Below are 21407 nucleotides of genomic sequence, written 5' to 3'. Positions count from 1 at the left end.
GCCGTGGCCAAGCCTCTTCTCATGCCTGCCAGCATGGAGCAGCTTCCTCGTGGCACATTGACCCCTTTGCCCCCTCGCTGGGTGTGGGGAGAGCCCTGGGATCCAGGGTGCCATCCTGTGCTCCCTCACGCTCACGTTACCTGCTGTCACCCTTGGCTGCTCACCGAGAGCCAGGCCAGCTTCTCCACAAAGCAACCATGCCGGCACCGGCACAGGGTGGGGGCTCAGGACTGTCACCGCTTGCAGGCTGTCCCCACTGCGCTGTCCCCGTGGGCATCTCAGCAGAGTTGGGAGCCAGTGCCCGGCTCCGTGTGCTCAGCCGCGGGGCAGTTCACGGCCACCACCAGCAAGACACGTGTCCCACGCAGCGTGCCCAGCAGTGATACCCACAGCTGTGTCTCCTGTGCCTTGCAGAGTGTCCTGGGACATGAGAACAACAAGGACTCCCGGCTGCTCTGGATGGGCTCCAGCGATTGCCTCATCTCCATCGGGTTCAGCCAGGTACGCTTCTCTCCAGCAAGGTGATGTCCCAGCCCTGCTTCCTGGAGCAGCTGTGCCAGGGCCCCAGGTGCTTTTTTGGGTGGTGTGTCCCCCATGAAAGCAGGAGGTCCCCTCGTCAGCTGACTGGGGCCTCAGTGGGGACAGAGGGAGGCTGGCTGGCGAGGGAGGTGGTGCTGCAGCCTCAGCACCCACCGACACCGTGTCTGTGCCCCTGCAGATGCGGCAGCGGGAGGTGAAGCTGTGGGACACGCGGAGGTTCAGCGACGCGATGCTCACCATGACACTGGACACATCACCTGGGTAGGGATGGGGACTCACCGTGAGGCGGGCAGGAGGGTGGTGGTGACATGGGGTGGGATGGTGGGCACACCATGGTCAAAGACCCACAGGGAGCGCAGTGGTGGAGCAGGAGGTGGCAGAGAGCTCCTGGCACTGGCAGCGCTTGGCCGCAAAGCCGGGGACAAGGCTGGGCATGACGTGGCTGCATCCCCAGCGCGGTTTTGGGTGTGACAGGAGGGCATTGGCAGTGCTGGGAATGGCGTGGCTGTGTCCCCGGTAGCGCTGGGGTGGGACAGGTGCTCTGCGGCACTGTGGTGGGTAGTGGCACTGCTTGGGACAGTGTCTGAGGTGGCTGCTAGCTGGGTGGACATGTGCACTGGGGTGGCATGACAAGATGCTGCGGGCGAGCAAATCCCTTTTGCGCTGCCCATACACTGGAGCGGCTCGGCTCCAACCCCCTGCCTGCGGTGGGGCCACGGTGCTTTGTGCCGGGATGCTGTGGCGGCTGCCCAGCCAGCCGTGGGCAGGCTGGCGGCAGAGCTGTGCTCACCGGGCGTCCCTTGGGGAAGTAGAAGAGGAGCTTTAGCAGCTGTAAGGGGTCAGTGCCCCTTGTCAAGGCATGATGGAGCCATCTCCCGTCTGCGGGGCTCTGCTGAGGTGAGGAATGCTCTAGTTAGACCCAGCCTGGCCTCTCCCACAGCGCCCAGCGAGCTGGCCCAGCATCATAGTGCGTGCAGGCAAATGGGCGAAGGAGGAGGAGAAGGCAGCACCTTCATCCTCCCAGAGTGGTGGGGGCTTGGGACAAGGTTCTTGCTGGTTTGTGCTGGAAGCCGCCAGCTCTCCCCAGAGGTTCTGGCAAAGCACAGGGGTACAGGGACCCACACTACACTGACTCCATGGCGGGCTGGGATGCCGGAGCAGGCTGGGTGGTCGGCGTTGCCTCTGGCAATGAGCTGAATGAGCTGTGACAGCAGGGCTGGACCTTGGCCGAGGTGTCAGGTCCGAGCTGGTGCTGGCAGCATTTGGGACTACCCAGAGGGGAGAGGATCAGCCATGGGCACGGTGCGGAAGTGCTGGTACAGTGGCTGTGGGAGCAGCCCCAGGTGTGAGCATCCATCACCCTCCTGCGAGCTCCTGGGGTGAAGGCTCGCAGCTCTCCTGCTCCCCAGCTCTGCCGCCACAAAGGGCAAATGCAGCCATGGGGTTGCACATCCAGCCTTGGTGGCCAGCTATCATTAGTGTCCAGAGTGAACACTCCTGAGGGAGGCCAGGGCACACAGCATGGTGCAAGGGGACGTTTTAGGGTCCCTTACTGCTGCCAGCAGTGAATTCAGTGAAAACTGCCCCAGATCCCGCTGCTTCCCGCACCCCGTGCGCGTGGGCCTCCCTGCCGGCGCTGGGCCGGGGCGAGCCCGCCCGGCTAAATTGGATGCAGCCGCAGGGCTGTGCTCAGCCCCCTCTGCGCAGGCTGCAGTTATTTTGGCTGCCGGGTTTATCGGCCGCCAGGAATGCAGCTGGCGGGCGCTGCCTGCGTGTCACGCCAGGGCTCTGCCGGCTTGCGGCTGCGTGGCGGGGAGATACGGAGAGGGGGATGTGTCCCCCCCGACTGGAGGCGGTGGGGGTGAGCGGACCCCTCCTCCCTGTACCGGGGAGCCGCCAAGGAGCAGGAGGTGCTTTTTTTAGGCAGCCGCATTGGGGCCAGCCACGCTTGCCGCCCCAACCACTCCCCAGCGATAAATCTGGTGGGGATGACAAATGGCGGAGGGGGATTTGGGCTGGCTCCCGGCACTGAGTGCCGAGTGGGGGCCGCGCTCTCCCTCCACCAGAGCCATGATGACGGGGGGCTGGTGGGACTGTGATGCTAGGGAGCCCCAGAGCTGTGGCTAGGGCAGGGGGTGGGGGGCTTGGGGGTCACAGGGTCCCCCCTATAGGCAGTGCCCGAAGAGGGGAGCTGCAGGCACAGGTCAAGTTCAGTGTGGGGGTGCTGGATGTTGCTGTTCCAGGGACAGCAACTCGGCACTGTGGGGTTGGCAGAGTGGCTGTGGGGCTGAGGTACCCACTGTGGATCTCTGCTGTGGCCGTGTGTGCCCGGCGTGGGGCATCGGGGACCCTGCGGCAGCGTGGCGGTGCCGCCCATGCTGTGGGCCATGCTGGGAGCTGCGGGCAGCGGCAGCAGCTCGTTGAGGCTCTTTGAGGAAGCAATCAGTGGGCGGCAGGAAACTCATACCATTCATTACTGACGCCGGGCCGGCAGGAAGGGGAGCCTGCGTCCCAACCGCGTCCCCACCACTCCCTGCCATGGGGACCTCTGCCCGCCGAGCCGGCACCAACACATCCTGGCCATGGTGTGCTCCAAGGTGGGGGACGTGCCCAGCGTGCCCACCCAAATGCCCACAGCGACACCAAACCCCGTGGGGTGGCTGCACCCCTGCCCAGAGGAAGAGGGCAGAGAGTGAGAGGCACCAGCCCCATTCACCCCCACATCAACAAGTGTGTTTTGGGAGTCCCTCATCCCAAATCCTGAGCAGGCGATATCTTTACAACACTGTAACCCTCATTTTCAAAGCAAGGGCTGTGCTCAGGAGCTGACCCCCCGCCAACACCCAGACCCCCAAGGGAGTTGGTGTTAGGAGACATGGGTGGCCCCGGCCTCTCTCAGCACCGTGGTCCTCAACGTGCTGCCTTCGGATACCCGCCGCTCCCTTTGACTCGGATTTGTCTTCCATCCCCGGCCCCCTTTAATTAGATCAAGGAGCAGCGGGGCAGGAGCCAGAAAGGGGCCTCAATACGTTATTGTTGCCCTAAATTGCAACCAGCACTGGTGGGGTTGGGTTACCAGCTCTGACTTGGGGTCAGCGACCAGACCCCGCTGCCGCTCGCCCGGTGGCTGGCTCAGGGCTGCACAGGAACGGTGCCATCACCGTGCTGGGGATGGTGAAAACAGCGGCTCCCTTGTGTCACTGCATCTTTTGGTGTCCCAAAAATGTCTCCAGGGAAGCTGGGGGTGCCCGCTCGCCCATGCTGCTGCCAGCTCAGGGTTCAGCTGGATCAGTAGAGCCGAGGTGACCAGGTCTGCCAAGGTCCCATGGAGCTGTGTCCCCATGGTATGTGCCGGCGCTGGGCAGAGCCCTGTGGGGCAGGATGGTAGTGAGGGCTGAGAGATGGGGACAGCCGGATCCCCACTGCGCTGCATGGTGCAAAGCCCCGCAGAGATGGGAGGTGCTGGAGCTGGGACCTGCCCATGGCAGGGATCTGGCACAGCAGGGTGTTTGCAGAGGGATTTGGGGCTCTTTGGCCCTCACAGCGCTGGAGCAGGACATGGAGGGGCCTGAGCGGTTCCTGGGGATGCTGCCCAGGGGTGCTCAGCCCTCAGCAGCCACCTGCTGCCCCTGCCCCAGCCAAAGCCAGCAGCTGAGAGGGCTCATGGGGGCCATCCGTCCCATTTGGCCCCAACACCCTGTGCACTGCTTTCTCCTGGGACTTAGCAGCCCTTTTGGGGTTGTCTCTGACAACATCTACTCCAGTGTCAGGTCTCAGTAGCAGAGCCCTAAGCAGCACAGGTCCATTCCTGTCCCCATCTCCGTGCCCCTGCAGACCGCTGCCCTCACCCTCTCCTCACACAGGTGCCTGGGCTGGCAGCTGCTCCCCATCAGTGGGGAAGGGGCTTTTCCTGCTGCCCCAGCTGTGTTTGGCTGCCACCCTCAGACATGAGGAGCTGGGAGAGGCTGCCCCATCAGGTGTCACCCCAGTGGGACTCATCCCCATGGGTCAAGATGCTCCTGGGCAGCCAGACAAAGGAGTTAATACTGGTGTGGCCGCCCAGCTCCGCTGCCTGCCCTGGTAATTATACCATGTAAAAATAGCCTGGTGCCATGCGTGGGGCTGCTCAGGCAGGAAGGCAGTGAGTGGTGGCCGTGCTGAAATCGCTCCCAGATGAGCTGTGGCCTCTGCCCACCATCACTTCCACGGCTGGACAGTGCTTCTCGGCCCCAGCCTCCCCAGCTTTCCAGGAAGCTGTTGAGATTTCTCCCTCTCCACAAACTCTTCCCGGCAGCTGATGCTTTGCAGCAGTGCATGGGGCTGTGGGATGGGCACATGCCCTCGCCCAGGAGAGCAGGGACAGGGATCCCCTAGCACTCTACACGGAGGAGGCCTGTGCCCCCAGGGCTCTGCTCTGGCCATGGGGACCTGGGTGACCCAGGAGACCAGGCTTTGGTTTCTACGGGGCAATGACGAGGGCAGGGGATGTTCCTCTGGAGGCCAGAAACCTCCAGGCAGGACACTGCCTGCACCAGGCAGGGCTGGGGCAGTGCTGTGGGCAGCAGGACTTACCCCAGCAAAGCTCCTCCCATTGTGGCTCACCACCGAGCCCCCACATCCTGCCAGTGGCTTCTGGCCAGGGCTTTCAGTTGCCGGCCCCGCTGGATCACATAGCAAGGGGGAATTTGGGTTTTGGGTTCATTTCAGGGGGTTTTGCAATCTTTCCCCGGCGCTGATTCAGCTCAGAGGAATTAGCAGCACTGCGTGATGTGCTGCTCCTGGTGTGCGCTGGGGCTGGCAGCAGCAGGGGGGACTTTTGTGCTCGGGTTCGGGGGCTGGAAGGGCACATTTTGGGCACTGCTGAGCTCTCATGGGGGCACCTGGGTGCAGACGTGGTGTCAGCAGGGGGATCCAAACCCCACGGGGCACCAAGCCCTGCCCACAGTATGGCCGTACCCCTCCGTGTGGGGCTGAGCCCCACTGCCCTCCCAGTGCTGCTCTGGCCCCTTCCCCACAGGTCCCAGCTCTGCTGAGCCTCTGTGAAAACCTTGACTCGGGGTGTCCTGGCTGTGCTGCACCTACCCAGGTCCCCCCCGTGCTGGGGCAGCCAGGGTGGCACTTCCACCACAGCTGCTGTCACTTTGGAGCTGCTGGAAGTCCCCCAGGGGAAATGGGATGGGCTGAGGGGTCGTGGGGGTCCCCAGCACCCACTTGGCATGTGGGGGGTCCCCTGCAAATCTCCAGCTAATTGCAAGTGGGAAAAATAGCTTCATTAGAGGAAGGGCACATCACAAAGCCAAGCAGCAGGGGGGAAAGCAAGGGGCCAGGAGGGATGGGGCTCAAGGACCGCTTGCAAGGTCCCGGCTGCTGGTCCTTTGCAGCCCGATGCCAAGGAGGGGACACGCTGGGACAGACACTGTGCCCAGCTAGGCCCGGGGCACCGTGGCGGGGGCACCCGGCACGAGGCCACAGCTCTGGCGGGGACTTTTCTTCTCTCCTCCTCATGGGGCTGGAAAATATACAAAGCTCGCAGTGAAAATATTTACACAGCAGCAATTTTCGGAGGAATTTGGGATGTTAATTTGAAAAATCTGTGGGGAGAGAACCACAATGGGCTCTTTGAGCGGGCGAGCGTGGCCATCGCACCGACCCGCCCGCGCCGGCGAGGGGCCCCTCCTGCCGCTGCGCCGGCCCTAATGGGAGCCAGCCCTCCCGGAAGCCCACCTGGGAACCGGGGGGGCCGCGCCAGACGCCCCCCGCCACCGCCTCGCACCCCTAATTGCATCCAGAGCCACTCCCTCCCGCCATTGGCGCCTGGCGAGCAGGACCGGGGCGCTGGCGGGGTCAGGGCCGAATCCTGTGGCGGCGCAGTGCCTCCCAAAGAGCCGCCGGCCCAGTGCAGCCGGCAGCGCGCGGCACAGCGGTGACCCTCAGCTCCACTTTTGCTCATTCTCTCCAAATCAAACATACCTTGGCGGGCAGGGCCCCAACCTGGAAAATTCCAGCCTGAAAGATAAAGGATTGGAAAACGATTAAAACCAGAGGGTTGGAGCAGAAACCACTTGGCAGCGGGAACCTGCCGAGCTCCCAGCACAAAACCGGCTGTTCCCGGTGCTGGGGGCTCACTGCGGGGGCCTCAAGCCTTGGCTCTGGCTGCAGCCCCCCATTTTAAGGGGGAAACTGAGCAGGCTGACATTTGTCACGGGTGCTTTGGGGGTGCCGGTGCCGCCAGGGTGGAGGTCAGGAGGTTGTGGGGCTGGGCTGTTTGTCCTGCTGCTGGCCCCAGAGCCATCTGGCAGGCGGGGAGGGATGAAGTAAGGCTGGATGATGCACAGGGCAGGGGCTGATTCCAAACCCGTGGCCTCTGTTTCGGGAACCCCTCCTCAGCGCCTACGGTGGGGGGCAGCACTGGGGGGGGTGAAGCTTCCCCAGTGCCACTGCCCAGAGCTGGGAAAACTCCCCCCTCCACCGCCTTGACTCATCCCAGTGCTCGCCAACAACAACGGGAAGACACGGCCAACGTTCCCGCTCCTCTGCAGGGGACACGCTGCCCGCACCCCTGCCCGGGACAGGCAGTGCCTGCAAAAGCACGGAGATTTTCATTGTCGTTATTTTAATTTATTTCTTTTTTGTACAAAAAGACGCCCTTCTGGTCTGCCTTACAAAAGAGATGTACACAAACCTGTGCTAGAAAAAAAAAAAAATTTCCCAGAAGAAATGGGAAATAATCATGTATAAATATTCTCTTAGAGTTCTTAAAGCTTCAATTCCCGGTTTGCCTGCTCGGCACTTCCTTCAGCCCGGGGGTCCCGAGGGTCCCAGCACCTCGGCCAGGCCTTATTGCTCACATCAGCTTCCAGGGAGTTGAGAGTCACGGGCCGTGCTCAGCTAAAGGACCCTTGTTACCAGCACGTGGATGTCCCTTAGCTGAGTCACCAGCAGCTTCCTTTTTAGCAGGAGCTTAAAAAAAGCCCACCCAAACCCCAAATTAAAAACCCAAACCCCCCTTCTCTTTCGCTACCCACATTCTACATAGTCACAGAAATCAAGGCACTGAGCGGTAAAATTACTGTCTCCTCCTGAAGCGTGGCAGCCTCTCGGAAATTGCACATTATGGGTTTGGGGTTTTTCTTTCTAAATGCAGTTAACTCCTCGCCGTTCCTCACCCCAGTGCCGCCGCTGGAACTCAACCCTTGTCCATCCAGGACTCCCTTTGCCTGGCAGCCACATCCTGCCCGGCTCAGAAATAGGAGGGTTTGTGCCCTGGGCTGTTGTTGTTGCTGGGGTAGTGCGACTGCATGAGTGGGACCTCGCACTCAGAGCCACCAGAAAGCATCGCAGCCTCTGGCACCTTGTGGCCGTGGCTGCTCAAATCCCCATTTTCCAGGCAGGCTTTCACCCCTTCCAACTCCAGGGGGCTGCCATCCACCCCGGCGCCAGCGTGTGCCTTTGCCCGGCGCTGCCGGCAGTAGTACGTGCCAGCTGTCACCACCACCACCAGCAGCAACGCGGCAGCCAGCGCGGGGACGATCATCAGGGCCAGGTTGCTGTCCTTGCTCTGGGTGACTGGGGAGTGCTTCTGGTGGCTCACTGGCAAGGTCTGCGCCTCGGCACAGTGCTCCTCCTTGGAGACCTTCTCGCCCAGGGGCCCGATGCAGATGCGGTAGGTGCAGTTGGGCTTCAGCGCCCGTACCGTGTACTCTGAGAGCGACGCCGGCAAACGCAGCATCACTGGCCGCTTGTCCGGCCCGGAAAGATTTCGGTAGCTCAAGCGAATGCCCTTCAGCTGCGCTTTGGACTGGATGTAGTTCTGCAAGTCCACTTTAAGGGAGGTGCTGCTGACCTGCGTGATGCTGATCTGCCGGCCGAGTGGTAGGGGTGCTGTGGCTGGGGACGGCGTCATTCCCCTCACCTCCACCTGGCAGTATGCCCCGGCAAAACCCTCTGGGCACAGGCATTCTAGGTGGTTTTGGGCACCCAGGTGGCAGGTGCCACCGTTCAGACACGTGCGAGGGGGACAGATGGGTGGCGGAGGGCTGCTGGGGATCAGAGGACCACTGAAGGGCACTGGCGTGGAGCTGCCCTGGGGGTCGCCAGCCCCCAGGGTGGGAGCAGCAGTGCTGGGCTGAGGCGCCGGGTGGCTGCTGGTGGGGAGCGGCGCGGGCGGCGGCAGGGTGGTGGGGCGCAGGGTGGTGGGGGGCGTGGTGGTGGTGGTGGTGGGGCAGCCAAAGTCAGCATACTGCAGGTGGTGGAGGAGCTTGCCAGAGTTTTTTGGGGGGAAGTGGCAGCGCGTCTCCTCGGGCCGCCGCAGGACCACGCCACTCGCATTCACCCACTGCACCAGCCAGCTCATCGGGCAGATGCAGTTGAAGGGGTTGCCAGCTGCCGTTACGGCTCGCAGCCTGGGGAAGAAGCTGGAGAAATCCCGAGGGATGGTGTTGATGTTGAGGTTGCTGATGTCCAGCTCCTGGAGGTTGTGAAGGTTGTGGAAGTCCTCTGCCGGCAGCTGGGAGATGCGGGCGTTGCCAGCCAGGTTGAGCTTGGTGAGGCTCCCCAGGCGCCGCAGCACTGCTGGGACACGCTCCAGCAGGTTGTCGGAGACATCCAGCTCGTGGAGGTTGTTCTGGGCCTGGAAGAGCTCCTCGTTTAAGTTGGTCAGGCCCAGCCCTGCAATCTTCAGGGACTCGATGTTGACGGCATGGAAGGCCCCCGGTGCAATGGTGGGGATCTTGTTCCAGCTGATGTCCAGCAGCAGGAGGTTGGGCAGGTCGAGGGGGGGCACAGCCCAGAGCTGGTTGTTCTGCAGCTTCAGCTCCAGCAGGTTCTCCAGCGTGTCAAAGGCAGCGGCGTGGATGTGCTGGATCCTGTTCCTCTGCAGGTAAAGCCGCTCCAGCAGCCGCAGCCCGTGAAAGGTCTCGTTGGTGATCTCCTGCAGCTGGTTGGAGGACAGGTCCAAGTTGACCAGCTCTGTCAGGGGCTGGAAGATGTTTTTCTGGATGCTAGTGATTTTGTTTTGTGAGAGGTCCAGGAGCTGGAGGGCGGGCAGGCCTGTGAAGCTGTCCTCGCTGAGTGTCGTGATGCCGTTCTCAAAGACATAGAGGGAGAGGGTGTTGGGGGGCAGCCCCTGGGGCACGGTGTGACCCCGTCTGGCTGCGCATAGGATGGTTTTGGGGTCTTGGCACTGGCAGCCTGTGGGACATGCCCCAGCCAGCTCCCCAGGGGCCAAGAGCAGCAGCGTGCAAAGGATCAGCTGGTTCATGGTGTCAGCTCTGCGGGAGAGAGAAATGCAGCCAAGGGTTAGGAGCCAGGCCCTGCTGGGGTGGCCCTGGGCTGGCAAGGCCGGGGCTGCCTCAGCCCCCCCAGCTGCCCCTGCACCGCTGTGGGGGTGTGAGAACCATCTCCCCATACCCTGACTGGGACCCTCCAGCCCCAAAGGGACAGCAGAGGCAGCAGGGACGTCCCCACCGCACTCCTGCCTCCTCTGTGCTGCTGTGGCCTGGGACAGAGCTGCTGAGAGTAACGCAGCATGTGGGCTGCCCACCCAGCCCCATGCTCCCCTCTCCTTAGAACCCCACAGTGCAAATCAAACGTGGGGGCTCTGGGAGCCAGTAGAGGGGTGGGAGCCCGGCCGCCCCTCCCAGCACACCAAGCACCACTTAACCCTTCACTTGTACTGCCATCACAGCAACTGCACCCAGGGGTCTGCTCCTGCCCGCGTTGCTGGTGGTAGCAATCCCCCTCAGAGACAGGGGCACCCAGGGTGGCCGGGGCACAGGTTGTGGGGCCGAAGGAGCCGGGTGCTCCATCGCCCCACAGGTCCCTCCTGTGCCCTTTAGAGCTGGCTGCATTCCCGCAGTCCTGGGGCTCGTACCCGCCCCGAGGATAGCTCCTGTCCCAGTGGGGCTGCAGGTCACCTTGCTGTTCCCCATCCTGCCGGCACTCCAGAGACCCAGCACAGCACCCTGGACTGGGATGGAGGGGAGGATGCTCTTGGGGTGAGTGAGGCTGCAACCACCCCTGTCCCAGCCCCCACAGGTGCCCAGCTGATGTCCTTGATTTGGAGGTAGCTGGCTCCTCTTTCAACCCCATCTTTCAGCCCTTTTAATGACATTAATAATTAGCACAGATGAGGGAGGTGGCAGCAGGATCTGGGCCTGGCTTGGGGACATGATGACTCCTGCCACCCTCAGTGGCATGTGGAGGTGGCAGAGGGGGGATCCTCAGGCAGAGAGAGGTGAACCCCACCAGGCTGCTGGATGTGAGGGTGCAACCAGCACCCTGCCCCACCAGCCCCTTCCCCACTCCCAGCCGTCACCACCTCCTCCTCTTCTCAGAGCTCTTCAAAGCTCCAGGCAACCCCCAGCTGGGGCTCGCAAGGGGCCCCCACTGTGTGCAGGGGGCTGCCGGGTTGTGCAGCAGCACGTGCCGGCTGCCCTGGCCGCCCGTCTGCTATGGGGGGCCCTGTCCGGTGCAGGGACATGACATCCTGCGCCGGTGGCTGTGAGAGGGACTGGAGGGCTGTGTCCCCAGCCAGCAGAGCCCTCGGTGCTGCAAAGGCACCGGCACTCACCCACAGCCAGACGAGGTTAACGTGGCCACCAGCTCTGTCCTCAGCTCTTTCCCGGGTGGGCCCTCCCCAGGGTGGGGTGCACCCACGGGCCGGGTGTGCCTGCGCCGCTGGGCAGGGTCACCGCAGCCGCCTGAGTCACTTGGCCCGAGCAGCCCTGCCCCGCCATGACCCGTGCCGTCAGCCCCCTGACGCCGGGAAGGAGCTGTGCCGTGTCCAGGGGGTCACCGTCACTGAGTCCCCCCACTGGCTCAGCCCCCAGCCCCCTTGCTGATGCTGCTGCCAGGTCCCACCGCACCCTCACATCATGGCAAAGCCATCCGTGCTTGGCACAAGTACCGAGCAGAGCCAAGAAGGCATCATGGAGCACTTGTGAAGTGCTTTTTTGGGGCTAAGGGGGCTAGGGGCAGACTCGGTGCCCCTCACTGCCATGCCAGCGCTTGAGGTGGCTGCAGCAGCCCAAAGGTGCTGGCTGGCAGGCAAAGCCCTGGGCATAGGGTGCAGGGCATGGCTGCAGTGACACCACCATGCCAGGCCGCCCGGGTGGGCAGCGCCAGAGCGTGGCCAGGCCTGTGGGATGCTGGCGAGGCCAAGGCTGGTTTTGCAATGCCAGGCTCGGGTTTCGCTGACGTGTCCCATGCTGCAACCAGCTGCTGACTCCGAGTCTCTCTCTCGTCCCTTTAATTACGCTGGCATTTCCTCCCCGCCTGCCAGGCTCCCCGCTCTGGGCAGGTTCGGCCGGCCCGGCCACGGCTGCGCATCCCCGCCTCACCACGAGTGCTGGGCAGGCTGGCACGTCTGCTCCACCCACACACCTCCAGCATCACCCCGCTCGGCCGGCACACGCCAGCATCCCGCCTGCACACCGCCTCCCTGCCCTGATGCTATTTCAAGGCAGCGGGGGGTTAACTAAGCTCAGGCTCACTGGGGTGCTCACCCATCTGAAACAGGGGACAGGGGAACAGCCTCCCCATGTCCCAGAGGGTCCCCAGGGGTGGAGAGGGGGCCCTGGTTCTGCTGGAGGTGTTAGGACCGCCCTGCCAGCGGCCTGCTGCTGCCTTGGCTGGGCTCCCCTGCGCCTGCACCGCAGATATTTGCCGAATTATTCATATTTTCCGGCTGTGGGGAGGATCTGGGCTCAGATTCCCCAGTCCCAGCTCAGCGTTTCCCTGCCAGCCCACTGGGGTGGGAGCACCGTGTCCCCCTCCCTGCCGGCAGCCCCCGGGGCCAGGCCATCCCGCTGCTTGCCCAGGGCAAGGACTCGGCAGGGGACACCTCGCTTCACACCCGCTAAGTGTTTTAAGGACAAGGCCAATGCCGTCCCTGCACCACAGGGTGACACCTGCACAGGATGGACTGGAGGAGCCCACTGGGGGTCCCTGCCCTTCCCCGCCACTTGGGGACGCAGCCGTTGTCCCCAGTGAACCCAACACAGCCAGGATGTCCCTTCCCACACCGACAAGCGAGGCCCTGCAACCAAACAAAGCCGCCGTTGTTGCCGGCAGGGGGCCAGGCCGGTGGGCTGCCTCCTCAGCCGGGCAGGACAGAGGCCCTGCAAAAAGCCAGGTGCTGGGCTCTGTCCCTGTCATCGCAGGGAGAGACATGATGCCTTCACTAGGCAGGACACAGGCACTGCTCCCCTCTCTTACAACCCCTCAAAACAAGCCCATGTCAGCACATGCCTCCTTTCAAGACCCAGCTGGGGGGAGATGCAGGATTAAGCCCTTAATCCTCCTCCCCTTCAACCCACCCCGCGCCGCCGCAGCTCCCACCTCCTCCTGGGCTCCCCTCCCTATTTAATTAAAGTTTCCGCAGCAGCCCTGGAGGAATGCAGGCCTGGTTATTGCATTCCCTGGGACGCTCGCCGGCCCCTCCATCCCGCTCCTGCCCCTTTGACCTGGCCGCGCTACCCGGCTCAGGTGCCGGCAAGGAGAAAAACCAGCAGAGCCACTTTACCAGCAGCCAAACCGCCTCCGGAGGAGCCCGAACGCCGGCAGAGGTTGGGAGGAGGCCGGCGATGCCACGCGTGGCCCCAGCAGCACAGGCAGATTCCTATGGGGTGACTGGGGTGACTGTGGCTGTCCCCAAGCGTTTCCTCCTGCCGCGTCTCGCCGGCAGAGCCAGCTGGGCAGGCAACGCTTGCGTCAGGGCCACCCTGTGAGGCCACCCAGCCCTGGCGTGGTCCAGGGAAAAACAGTAATTAGTGTCATCCTTGACACCGGCACTGCCCAGCACCATGTGGGCAGTGGCACGGCCCTGGCTGGGTCAGGTCAGTCCAGCTGCCCCAGTCCCAGCAGGATGAGACCTGCTGGTGTGGGGCACGTCGGCAAGAGTGGGTGTGGAGGTGGACACTGGTGGGGTTTTTTGGTTGGGAAAGAAGGGTCTTGGACCTGAGCATCTCTGATGGGATGTACTGGCTCTTGTGACAGTTGCTGGCCCAGGAGGGAGCCAGGTATGGCAAAGGACAGTTATGCCATAGTGGCCCTAAGTCACTCCCCAGAGAGGGTGACAGGGGCCAGCACCCTCCAACACACACCGGGTGACAAGAAGCACGCAGGGAGCTGGTGGCAGGAAAGGCGGTGCAGTATCCCTGCTGGCTGGCAGCCAGGCTGGCTGGTGGCCCTGCTGGCACCCATCCCTGTGTGCCATCCAGGGGGAAACCCTCACCGGCACTGCCTGGGGACCTGCTCTGCCCCATAGCCAGTCGGCAACCTAGGACACCAGCCCCAGAGGACAGGCCGGGCCAGGGCAGCCAAACCCCACCCCAGCCAAGCCCTCCACCAAGGAGGGTGGTGGTGAATACCACTGCCAGCAGCTCCCACCTCTGCCTGACCCCAAAGGGCGAGCCCTGCTGCCACGTCTGCTGAGACAGGGTGAGCACAGTATGGGCCCAGCAACTTGCCGCTCCCGTGTGGGTCCTGGAACCCTTAGGCTGGCAGGGTGGGTCACAGCCACCCAGCCACAGCTGCAGGGAGCCAGGGTCCACGTTAGCACGGGACACATCTCTCCCCTTCCTCATGATGGGAGCAGCACCAGGCCAAGGTCCCTGGGCCAGGCTGCAGCACATCCCATGGCAGGACAGGTACAGGCAGGGACAGGAGACCCGGGGCTCTGCCTGCACCCTCGTCCCTGCCCACTGCAGTGCTTGTCAGCCCAGTGGAGGCCTCGTCACCAGCCCAGGTGGGAGGTGGCCGGGTGCCCCTGGCTCAGCCAAGGCCTCGAGAGGAGTAGGGCATGCCGACCCCCAGCCGAGGCCTGGAGCAAGTTTGTGGCCCCAGGTGCCCTGCCTGCAGCGGGGCCCTGGCTGTCACCCTTCCATCCGGGGATGGCAGCCGGCGCTCGGTGTCCCGTGGCCCAGCTGAGGCCGACCGGGCCCCCTCAGCCCCACTGCCTCCCTGAGCCCAGTAGAGCCCCCTCCCGCCCGTGGGGCGGCGCTCCCTCGAGCCCCCGCTCCCACAGCAAGGAGAGGGCTCGGGCAGCTGGTCCCGAGGCCGCGGGACTCACCGTGGCAGGCCGGGCGGTCATTCCATGGCTGCAGCCGGCGGCCGGGCGGGCGCTCCCCTCTCTGGCGGCGCCGTGCGCGGGGGGCGGCTTTAAAACCGCGGGGGCGGAGCCTGCCCTCCCGCCGCCTTCCCATTGGCTGCAGGGGACAGGGAGGAGGGGGTGGGGCACGACTGCTCCGAAAGGCTCCACCCACTGCGCACCTGGGGCCCGACACGGGACGGGACCCCCGGGGGCACCCCCGGGCCCCTCAGAGTCACAGGGACCCCCGGGACCTCCGGCAGCTCCAGGACCCTCAGAGGCCTCCGGGGGCTCCCACGGCCCCTCAGGACCTCTCACATCGCTGGGGCCAGGGCACCCGGGATCTCAGCATCCCTGGGATGTATGGACAGGTGTATAGGGGTAGGTAAAGCTATAGGTGCAGCTACAGGTATCTCCCAGCATCCACGGAACTCCTGGCACCTCTGGCACCCCTAGGCCCCTGGTACCCTTGGCACCCCTGGTAACACCCTGCCATCCACATAGATCCTGTCACCATCTGCTGGGGGACAGGGGGGCAGCGGGTGGCCCTCGCAGGGCCACCCCTGTGCCCGGTGATGGCAGGGCTGTGCAGAGCACCACAGAACAGTGCTCCCCCTTCAGAACTGCAAGGACAGCACAGGCCATGCTTGAACAACCAGGTACCCAGGGTGCCCTTGTCCCAATCCTGGGCCCCAGCAGTGGTGGTAGTGCTGGTGATGGTGACCACAGCCAGGCAGGGGACCCTGGTGCCTGCCACGGCCACCCCAGTAGTGTTTGCCTATATCGTGCCAACAGTCCCGTGGCAGGACTGTGCCGTACTGACCGCAGCTGTCCCTTGTGCCGGCCTGTGGCAGCAGCAGGGTGTCCCTACTGTAGGGACCTGCTGGGTAGAAGCAAGGCACAGCCTTTGTTTTGCTGTATTTCCTCGAAGCTGTGCAGTGTAAAATCACAGCATGGCACAATTCCCTGCCCTCAGCATAGCCACAGAAACGTCAACCCAAAAGTAATAGATTGTCCCTTTGCTCTCTGCCCGCGGAGCTCCCTCCTCTGCCCCTGCCAAGGGAAGGCACAGAGGTGGCTCTGTGCTCCTTGTCATTCCACTGAGTGTTCCTGTCACAGTCCCTCTGGCCACTGAGCATCTCCTCGGTCATCACGGTTCCCTCCAGCCAGTGAGCATCCCCCAGCCACAGTCCCCTACAGCCACTGAGCATCCCCCTGGTTGTGGTCCCCTCTGGCCACCAAGCATCCCCCTGGTCGTTATCTCCTCCAGCCACCAAACTCTGCCTGGCCGCCATCCCTGCCAGCCACCAAGCGTCCCCTCAGCCACGGTCCCCTCCGGCCACCGAGCACTTCCTGGCTGCAGGCTGGGACAGGGTGCATGACAAGGAGCAGGGACACGCTCCATCGAGCACAGCTCTGGCCACTGGGCACTCCTGGGGCTGGCTGGCATGGCAGGTGCCGGATGAGGCAGGCGGTGTGCCGGGTGTGCCACGCGCCCACCCCAAACTCGCTGAGCCGCCCCAGCCACCCCAGGGTTCCCCTGCAGGTGCTGGCGGCTTCCCTGAACGGGGCCAGGTGCTGTCACTGGGTGCAGAGTTTGGGGTGCAGGGCTGGGAGGGGGGTGCCCCATGGCTGGGCAAATCTTTGCAGTGGGCACCATGCAGCTGGGGCTGGAGCAGCCGGTGGTGCTTGTGGTGCCGTCCTGCTGCAAACCCGTCACCCTAAGGTGGGACAGTGGGGGTCATCCTGTGGGGAGCTGTAAGTCAGGGGAGCAGCCCAGTACGGCAAGGGCACCCCCTGGCACCAGCACGCCTCAGCACCAGAGCTGCCCTCCCACCGCAGGCAGGGCTCGATCCTGCTCTGTGCATCCCCAAGAACGGTTTTGGTGCCTGCACCAGTGGGTGCAGGATCAGGCCCCAGGCCATGGGGGTGCTGCACTGATGGGTGCCCCCAGCTCAGCACCCTCCTTCCCTCCTAGGGCGGCCATCCCCCTGTACGACGCCGACACAGGACTGCTGGTGCTTGCAGAGAAGGTGAGGTCTCACAGCAGCGGGGTGCAGCAGGGTGTGGTGGTGTGCAGTGAGGCACAGTGGGGTACAGAAGGATGCCAGGGGGTGCACAGTCGGGTACAGAAAGATGCAGGGGGGTGCAGTCAGGTGCATGTGGAGGTATTGCAGTGCAGCAGGGTGCAGAAGAGTGCAGCAGGGTGCAGAAGAGTGCAGCAGGGTGCAGAAGAGTGCAGCAGGATGCAGGTGGGTGTAGGAGGATGCAGGGAGTTGCACTGGGGTGCAGGGGTTACAGTGAGGTGCAGAATGGTGCAGAGGGGTGTAGCGAGGTGCAGTGGGATGCAGGGGGATGCACTGGGGTGCTCCCCACTGCCCCACTCAGGCCCAATCCCTTCTGCCTCTCTCACAGGGAGAAAACCTCCTGTATTGCTTGGAGGTGGCACCTGTGCAGCCAGCACTCACTCAGGGTAAGCAGGATACATTCTGTGCCAGGCTGCTGGCAGCCCCAGGGGCCTCGTTGCTGCCTGCCCCATGGCCACCCTGCCTGTCCCCCAGTGACCCAGTGCTGGACAGAGGGCAGCACGCGGGGCCTGGGCGCGGTGCCGCGCCTGGCCCTGGACGTCATGGCCTGCGAGGTGCTCCGTGTCCTGCAGCTCACCGACACCGCCCTCGTCCCCATCAGCTATGTGGTGCCACGCAAGGTAAGGGGGGGGCTGCAAGTGGCACTGTGTCACCCGTGCCTGGTGCCATTGCAAGAGTGACACCTCACCAGCACTGGGTGACAAAGGCCACCTGGGTGCAGGGGATCCCAGCCTCCAGCCTGGGGGGTGCAGCAGAGGAGGTGAAACCTGGGTGCTGATGGTGGGTAATGCAGGCTGGAGGGTGGGTGCTGAGTACTGAAGGCTGAAATCTGGGTGCTGACAGTGGGTAATGAAGACACGGTTTGCTGGGTGCTAGATTTGGGAAGCTGTGTGTTGTATGCAAGATACTGGGTGCTGGAGAAGGGATCCTGGGTACCAGATCTGGCACACTGGGTGCTTAAAGCTGGAGGCTGGGTGATAAAACATGGGCACTGGGACTCGGTGCTGAAAGCGGTGATGCTGGGAGCTACGTGCTGTTTTGGAAGCTGCCTGTGTTCAGGGGTGTGCAAGGGAGCCCAACACCGGGCAGTGCCTGACACCTACAGGCTTTGGCACACAGCTTGTGGGGAAGGGGCTCAGTGGCCAGAGGGGCTGGGGTGCCCAGGGGTGTCCAGGGGATCTGCGGCATGCCCAGGGGTGCCCCAGGTCAGGCAGTGCCAACTGGCAGCAGGCCAGGAGCTGTGGGGTTCTGGGGACACCCACCTCACCTCATCCCCTCTCCCACAGTCCATCCAAGACTTCCACGAGGATCTGTTCCCCGACTGCACTGGGACGTTGCCGGCCACCAGCGCCCAGGCCTGGTGGGCAGGGGACAACCAGCAGGTCAGTGTCACCCGGGGAGGTGTCCCCATCAGTGGCATCACCCAGGGCTGCCACCACTCCCTGCCTACCACTCTGGCCGCCAGCAGGTGGGGAGGGTGAGCCTGCACCCGGCACGGAGACCCATGGAGACCTTCACCTCCCCCGTCATCGCCTGCACCCAGCTGCAGGCACCCGACACCGGCCCCGCCGACACCGATGCCGACCAGAGCGTGAGCATGGGGTGCCGGGGACTGTGCCACGGTTGGCGAGGGGTTGGGGGGTCCCCACAGCCCTTGTCCCGCAGGGAAGGGCAGGGGCTGGGACACCTGCACCCCCTGCCCACCCGCTCTCTCTCATAGGAATGCAGTGGCTACTCCTCACCATCTTCACTGGCCTCACCGGGCAGCGCTACCACCTCCCTCTCAGCCAGCACTGGCCCCTCCAGTGGCTTCACCAGCAGCCCCAGCCAAAAGTCACTGCAGAGCATTTTGGGTGAGCGGGCAGCCACATGGGCTCAGTGTCCCCCAGCTGAGGCCGTGCGGGGGTGACCTGGGGTGCTCACCCCATCCCCCACCTGTGCCAGGGCCCAGCTCCCGCTTCCGGCATGCGCAGGGTAGGGTGCTGCACCGTGACACCCACCTCACCAACCTGCGAGGGCTCAGCCTCACCACACCGGGCGAGTGCGATGGCTTCTGCGCCAACCACCAGCGCGTTGCTCTCCCCCTGCTCTCCGCCGGTGGCCAGATCGCCATCCTCGAGGTAACCGCCGGCACAGCTCAGCGGCAGGCACGGTGCCGGTGGGCACAGTGCAGGTGACCCCCTGTCTCTCTCGCACAGCTCTCCAAGCCGGGACGTCTCCCCGATGTGACCATGCCCACCATCCAGAACAGCACAGCGGTGGCTGACCTCTCCTGGGACCCCTTCGACCCACGGCGCCTTGCTGTCGGTATGTGTGCCATCCCCAGGGGTGTGCGCCAGGCTAGTCCCCTGGCACGCCAGATCACTGTATTAACCACTGCCCACCTGTTTTGGTGCCGTAGCGGGTGAAGATGCGAAGATCCGGCTGTGGCGGATCCCCGAGGGAGGGCTGCAGGAGACACTGCAGGAGCCCGAAGCTGTCCTCCAAGGTGAGGCCACATGGGGAGTCACTTCAAGCACCCCACACTGAGGACAAACCAGCCCAGTGTTGTCCCCATCCCAGTGCAAGTGGGGACAGCCACACACCACCCATCCTTACCAGGTCACACAGAGAAGATCTACTCCATCCGCTTCCACCCCGTGGCATCTGATCTCCTGGTTTCCTCCTCCTACGATATGACAGTGCGGATCTGGGAGCTGAGTGCCAGGCGGGAAGCCTTGTGCCTGTGGGGACACACGGATCAGGTAAGAGGTGACACATCTGGGGACACCCGAGGGGTGTGTTTTGCCAGGCAGGGGACACACATCTGTCTCCCCAGATTTTCAGCCTGGCTTGGAGCCCTGATGGGAAGAAGCTGGCGACGGTGAGCAAAGACAGCCGGTTACGGCTCTACGAGCCCCGGCGCAGCGCTCAGCCTCAACAGGTATGATCACAGCAGTGGGGATGGGATGGAGAGCTGGGGGTGCGGGCAGGTGCCTGCAGGGGGGGAATTCCTCCCTGCGGGCACTTGCCCGCACCCCCAGCTCTCTTGGAGCTGGCAGGGTGATCTTCACCCCACACAGGAGGGTCCAGGTCCTGAGGGGGGCCGTGGAGCACGTCTGGTTTGGGTTTGTGGCGGCAACTACCTTCTGGTGTCTGGCTTTGACAGGTAAACAGGGGGACACAGGCCAGGGCTCCCAAAGGACATTGTACCTCCCTGCATTGTCACTTCCCCACAGCCGCAGCGAGAGGAGAATCCTCCTGTACCGGGCACAGGCTCTGCCTGAGGGACCTTTGTCCGTCCTTGGCCTTGACGTGGCCCCATCCACCCTCTTACCATTCTATGATGAGGATACCAGTGTTGTCTTCCTCACTGGCAAGGTGAGGGTTTGCCCCCTCTGAAAACTGGGGGGGTACCTGCCTATAGCACCCCAGCAGCATGGAGCGACCCTCCATGCCCCCATCTCGCTCTGTCCCCAGGGTGACACCAGAGTCTTCCTCTACGAGGTGACTCCTGAGCCCCCCTATTTTCTCGAGTGCAATAGCTTCACCTCCAACGAACCTCACAAGGTAAAGGGGGGGGGCCACTGGGGCCGTCCTGCCTGTCCTTAACCCCCCTGCCTGCGCTGCCAGACCTGCAGCAGGCCGCTCTCACACCTCTGCACCGTCAGGGCTTCGTCTTCCTGCCCAAAACGGTGTGCGAGGTGCGGGAGGTGGAGTTCGCCCGGGCGCTGCGCCTCGGGCAGAGCACCCTGGAGCCCGTGGCTTTCCATGTGCCACGCGTGAAGGTAGGTGGAGGGGACCCATCCATGTTTGGGGTGGTGTGGGAGGTGAGGGACCCCCTCAGCACCCCTTGCCCCGCAGAAGGAGTATTTCCAGGACGATATCTACCTGCCGACCCGCGTCTGGTGGGAGCCAGCCCTGGGCGGCAGCAGCTGGCTGGCGGGGCAGGACGGGCAGCAGCGCCGTGCCAGCCTGCGGCCGGCAGACATGACACCAGGTGGGTGCAGAGTGTCAGGGCGCGGACCCCAAGCCCGTGGGGATGGGTTGGGGTGTGTGTCAGCCGTGAGGCGAAGCTCTCCTGCCCCACGGCGATGCGATGCCGCTCTCCCAGTGAGTGAGGCCCCCAAGGAGGCTCCGGCGCGGAAGTTTGTCCCGGCATCCGTGTATCTGGAGGAGAAGTCTGACGAGCAGAAGAAGGAGGAGGTGGGTGCTGGGGCAGCACGCAGCTGTGGGGCCTGGGCTGGGGGTGCTACCCCACACCCTATGGCTCTGCCCTGCCTCCCTCGCAGCTGTTGAGCGCCATGGTGGCCCGGCTGAGCAACCGGGACGACCCGCTGCCCCAGGACTCCTTCGAGGGGGTGGACGAGGACGAGTGGGTACGTGCCGGGGATGGGGGGGCCAAGGGCCGGTGCTGATCCACCGCGCCCCTCACCCCACCGGGCCTCCCGCAGGACTAGGCCGGACCCCGGCACCCCGAGGACCGCACCGGGGACCTCGCACCCGCCCGGGCCCGCCGGGAGGACGAGGAAGAGGCGGCGGGGCCGGGCCGGCGGAGGGAGAGGCGCGGCAGGGCCGAGGGCCGCACCGGGACAGGCCGAGCAGCGGCACTGAACCCCGTGCCCACCGCGGGCAGGCCCCGCTATTAAAGCCGCTGCGCCAGCACCCGTGTCCTGCCGTGATTCCGGGTCGGGGGCGGGCACCGGGGACCG

At 64.1% G+C, this 21407-nt stretch overlaps 2 protein-coding genes across 3 annotated transcripts in view; one reads left to right on the top strand and one right to left on the bottom strand.

Annotated features, from left to right (window-relative positions):
- The window catches only part of CORO7 (coronin 7), a 37199-nt gene extending 15839 nt beyond the window's left edge, over positions 1-21360 (top strand). For both annotated transcript variants that reach the window (XM_065850913.2, XM_071815204.1), the window contains 21 exons: positions 415-501; positions 719-801; positions 16608-16662; positions 17045-17102; positions 17191-17336; positions 18003-18098; positions 18185-18307; positions 18437-18569; positions 18661-18836; positions 18915-19023; positions 19118-19204; positions 19318-19460; positions 19535-19639; positions 19779-19864; positions 19935-20076; positions 20176-20265; positions 20367-20483; positions 20560-20695; positions 20810-20901; positions 20988-21074; positions 21150-21360. In XM_065850913.2, coding sequence (XP_065706985.2) covers positions 415-501; positions 719-801; positions 16608-16662; positions 17045-17102; positions 17191-17336; positions 18003-18098; positions 18185-18307; positions 18437-18569; positions 18661-18836; positions 18915-19023; positions 19118-19204; positions 19318-19460; positions 19535-19639; positions 19779-19864; positions 19935-20076; positions 20176-20265; positions 20367-20483; positions 20560-20695; positions 20810-20901; positions 20988-21074; positions 21150-21155 — 2157 coding nt within the window. In that variant the 3' untranslated portion in view covers positions 21156-21360. The remainder of the gene's footprint in view (positions 1-414; positions 502-718; positions 802-16607; positions 16663-17044; positions 17103-17190; positions 17337-18002; positions 18099-18184; positions 18308-18436; positions 18570-18660; positions 18837-18914; positions 19024-19117; positions 19205-19317; positions 19461-19534; positions 19640-19778; positions 19865-19934; positions 20077-20175; positions 20266-20366; positions 20484-20559; positions 20696-20809; positions 20902-20987; positions 21075-21149) is intronic.
- VASN (vasorin) lies at positions 7137-14690 on the bottom strand. The gene is made up of 2 exons (XM_065850914.2): positions 14612-14690; positions 7137-9809 (listed from the first exon to the last, which is right to left on the bottom strand). The coding sequence occupies exon 2, from the start codon at positions 9797-9799 to the stop codon at positions 7781-7783; it is 2019 nt and encodes a 672-aa protein (XP_065706986.1). The 5' UTR covers positions 9800-9809; positions 14612-14690; the 3' UTR covers positions 7137-7780.
- Positions 21361-21407: the final 47 nt, after the last annotated feature.

The sequence above is a fragment of the Patagioenas fasciata genome, chromosome 15 (assembly GCF_037038585.1).
Source record: "Patagioenas fasciata isolate bPatFas1 chromosome 15, bPatFas1.hap1, whole genome shotgun sequence".
NCBI lineage: Eukaryota > Metazoa > Chordata > Aves > Columbiformes > Columbidae > Patagioenas > Patagioenas fasciata.
This window is presented reverse-complemented; position numbering and strand designations above follow the sequence as displayed.

Bases quoted from the DNA above. Each gene is read 5' to 3' on its own strand.
- VASN (XM_065850914.2), bottom strand. From the start codon at position 9,799: ATGAACCAGCTGATCCTTTGCACGCTGCTGCTCTTGGCCCCTGGGGAG.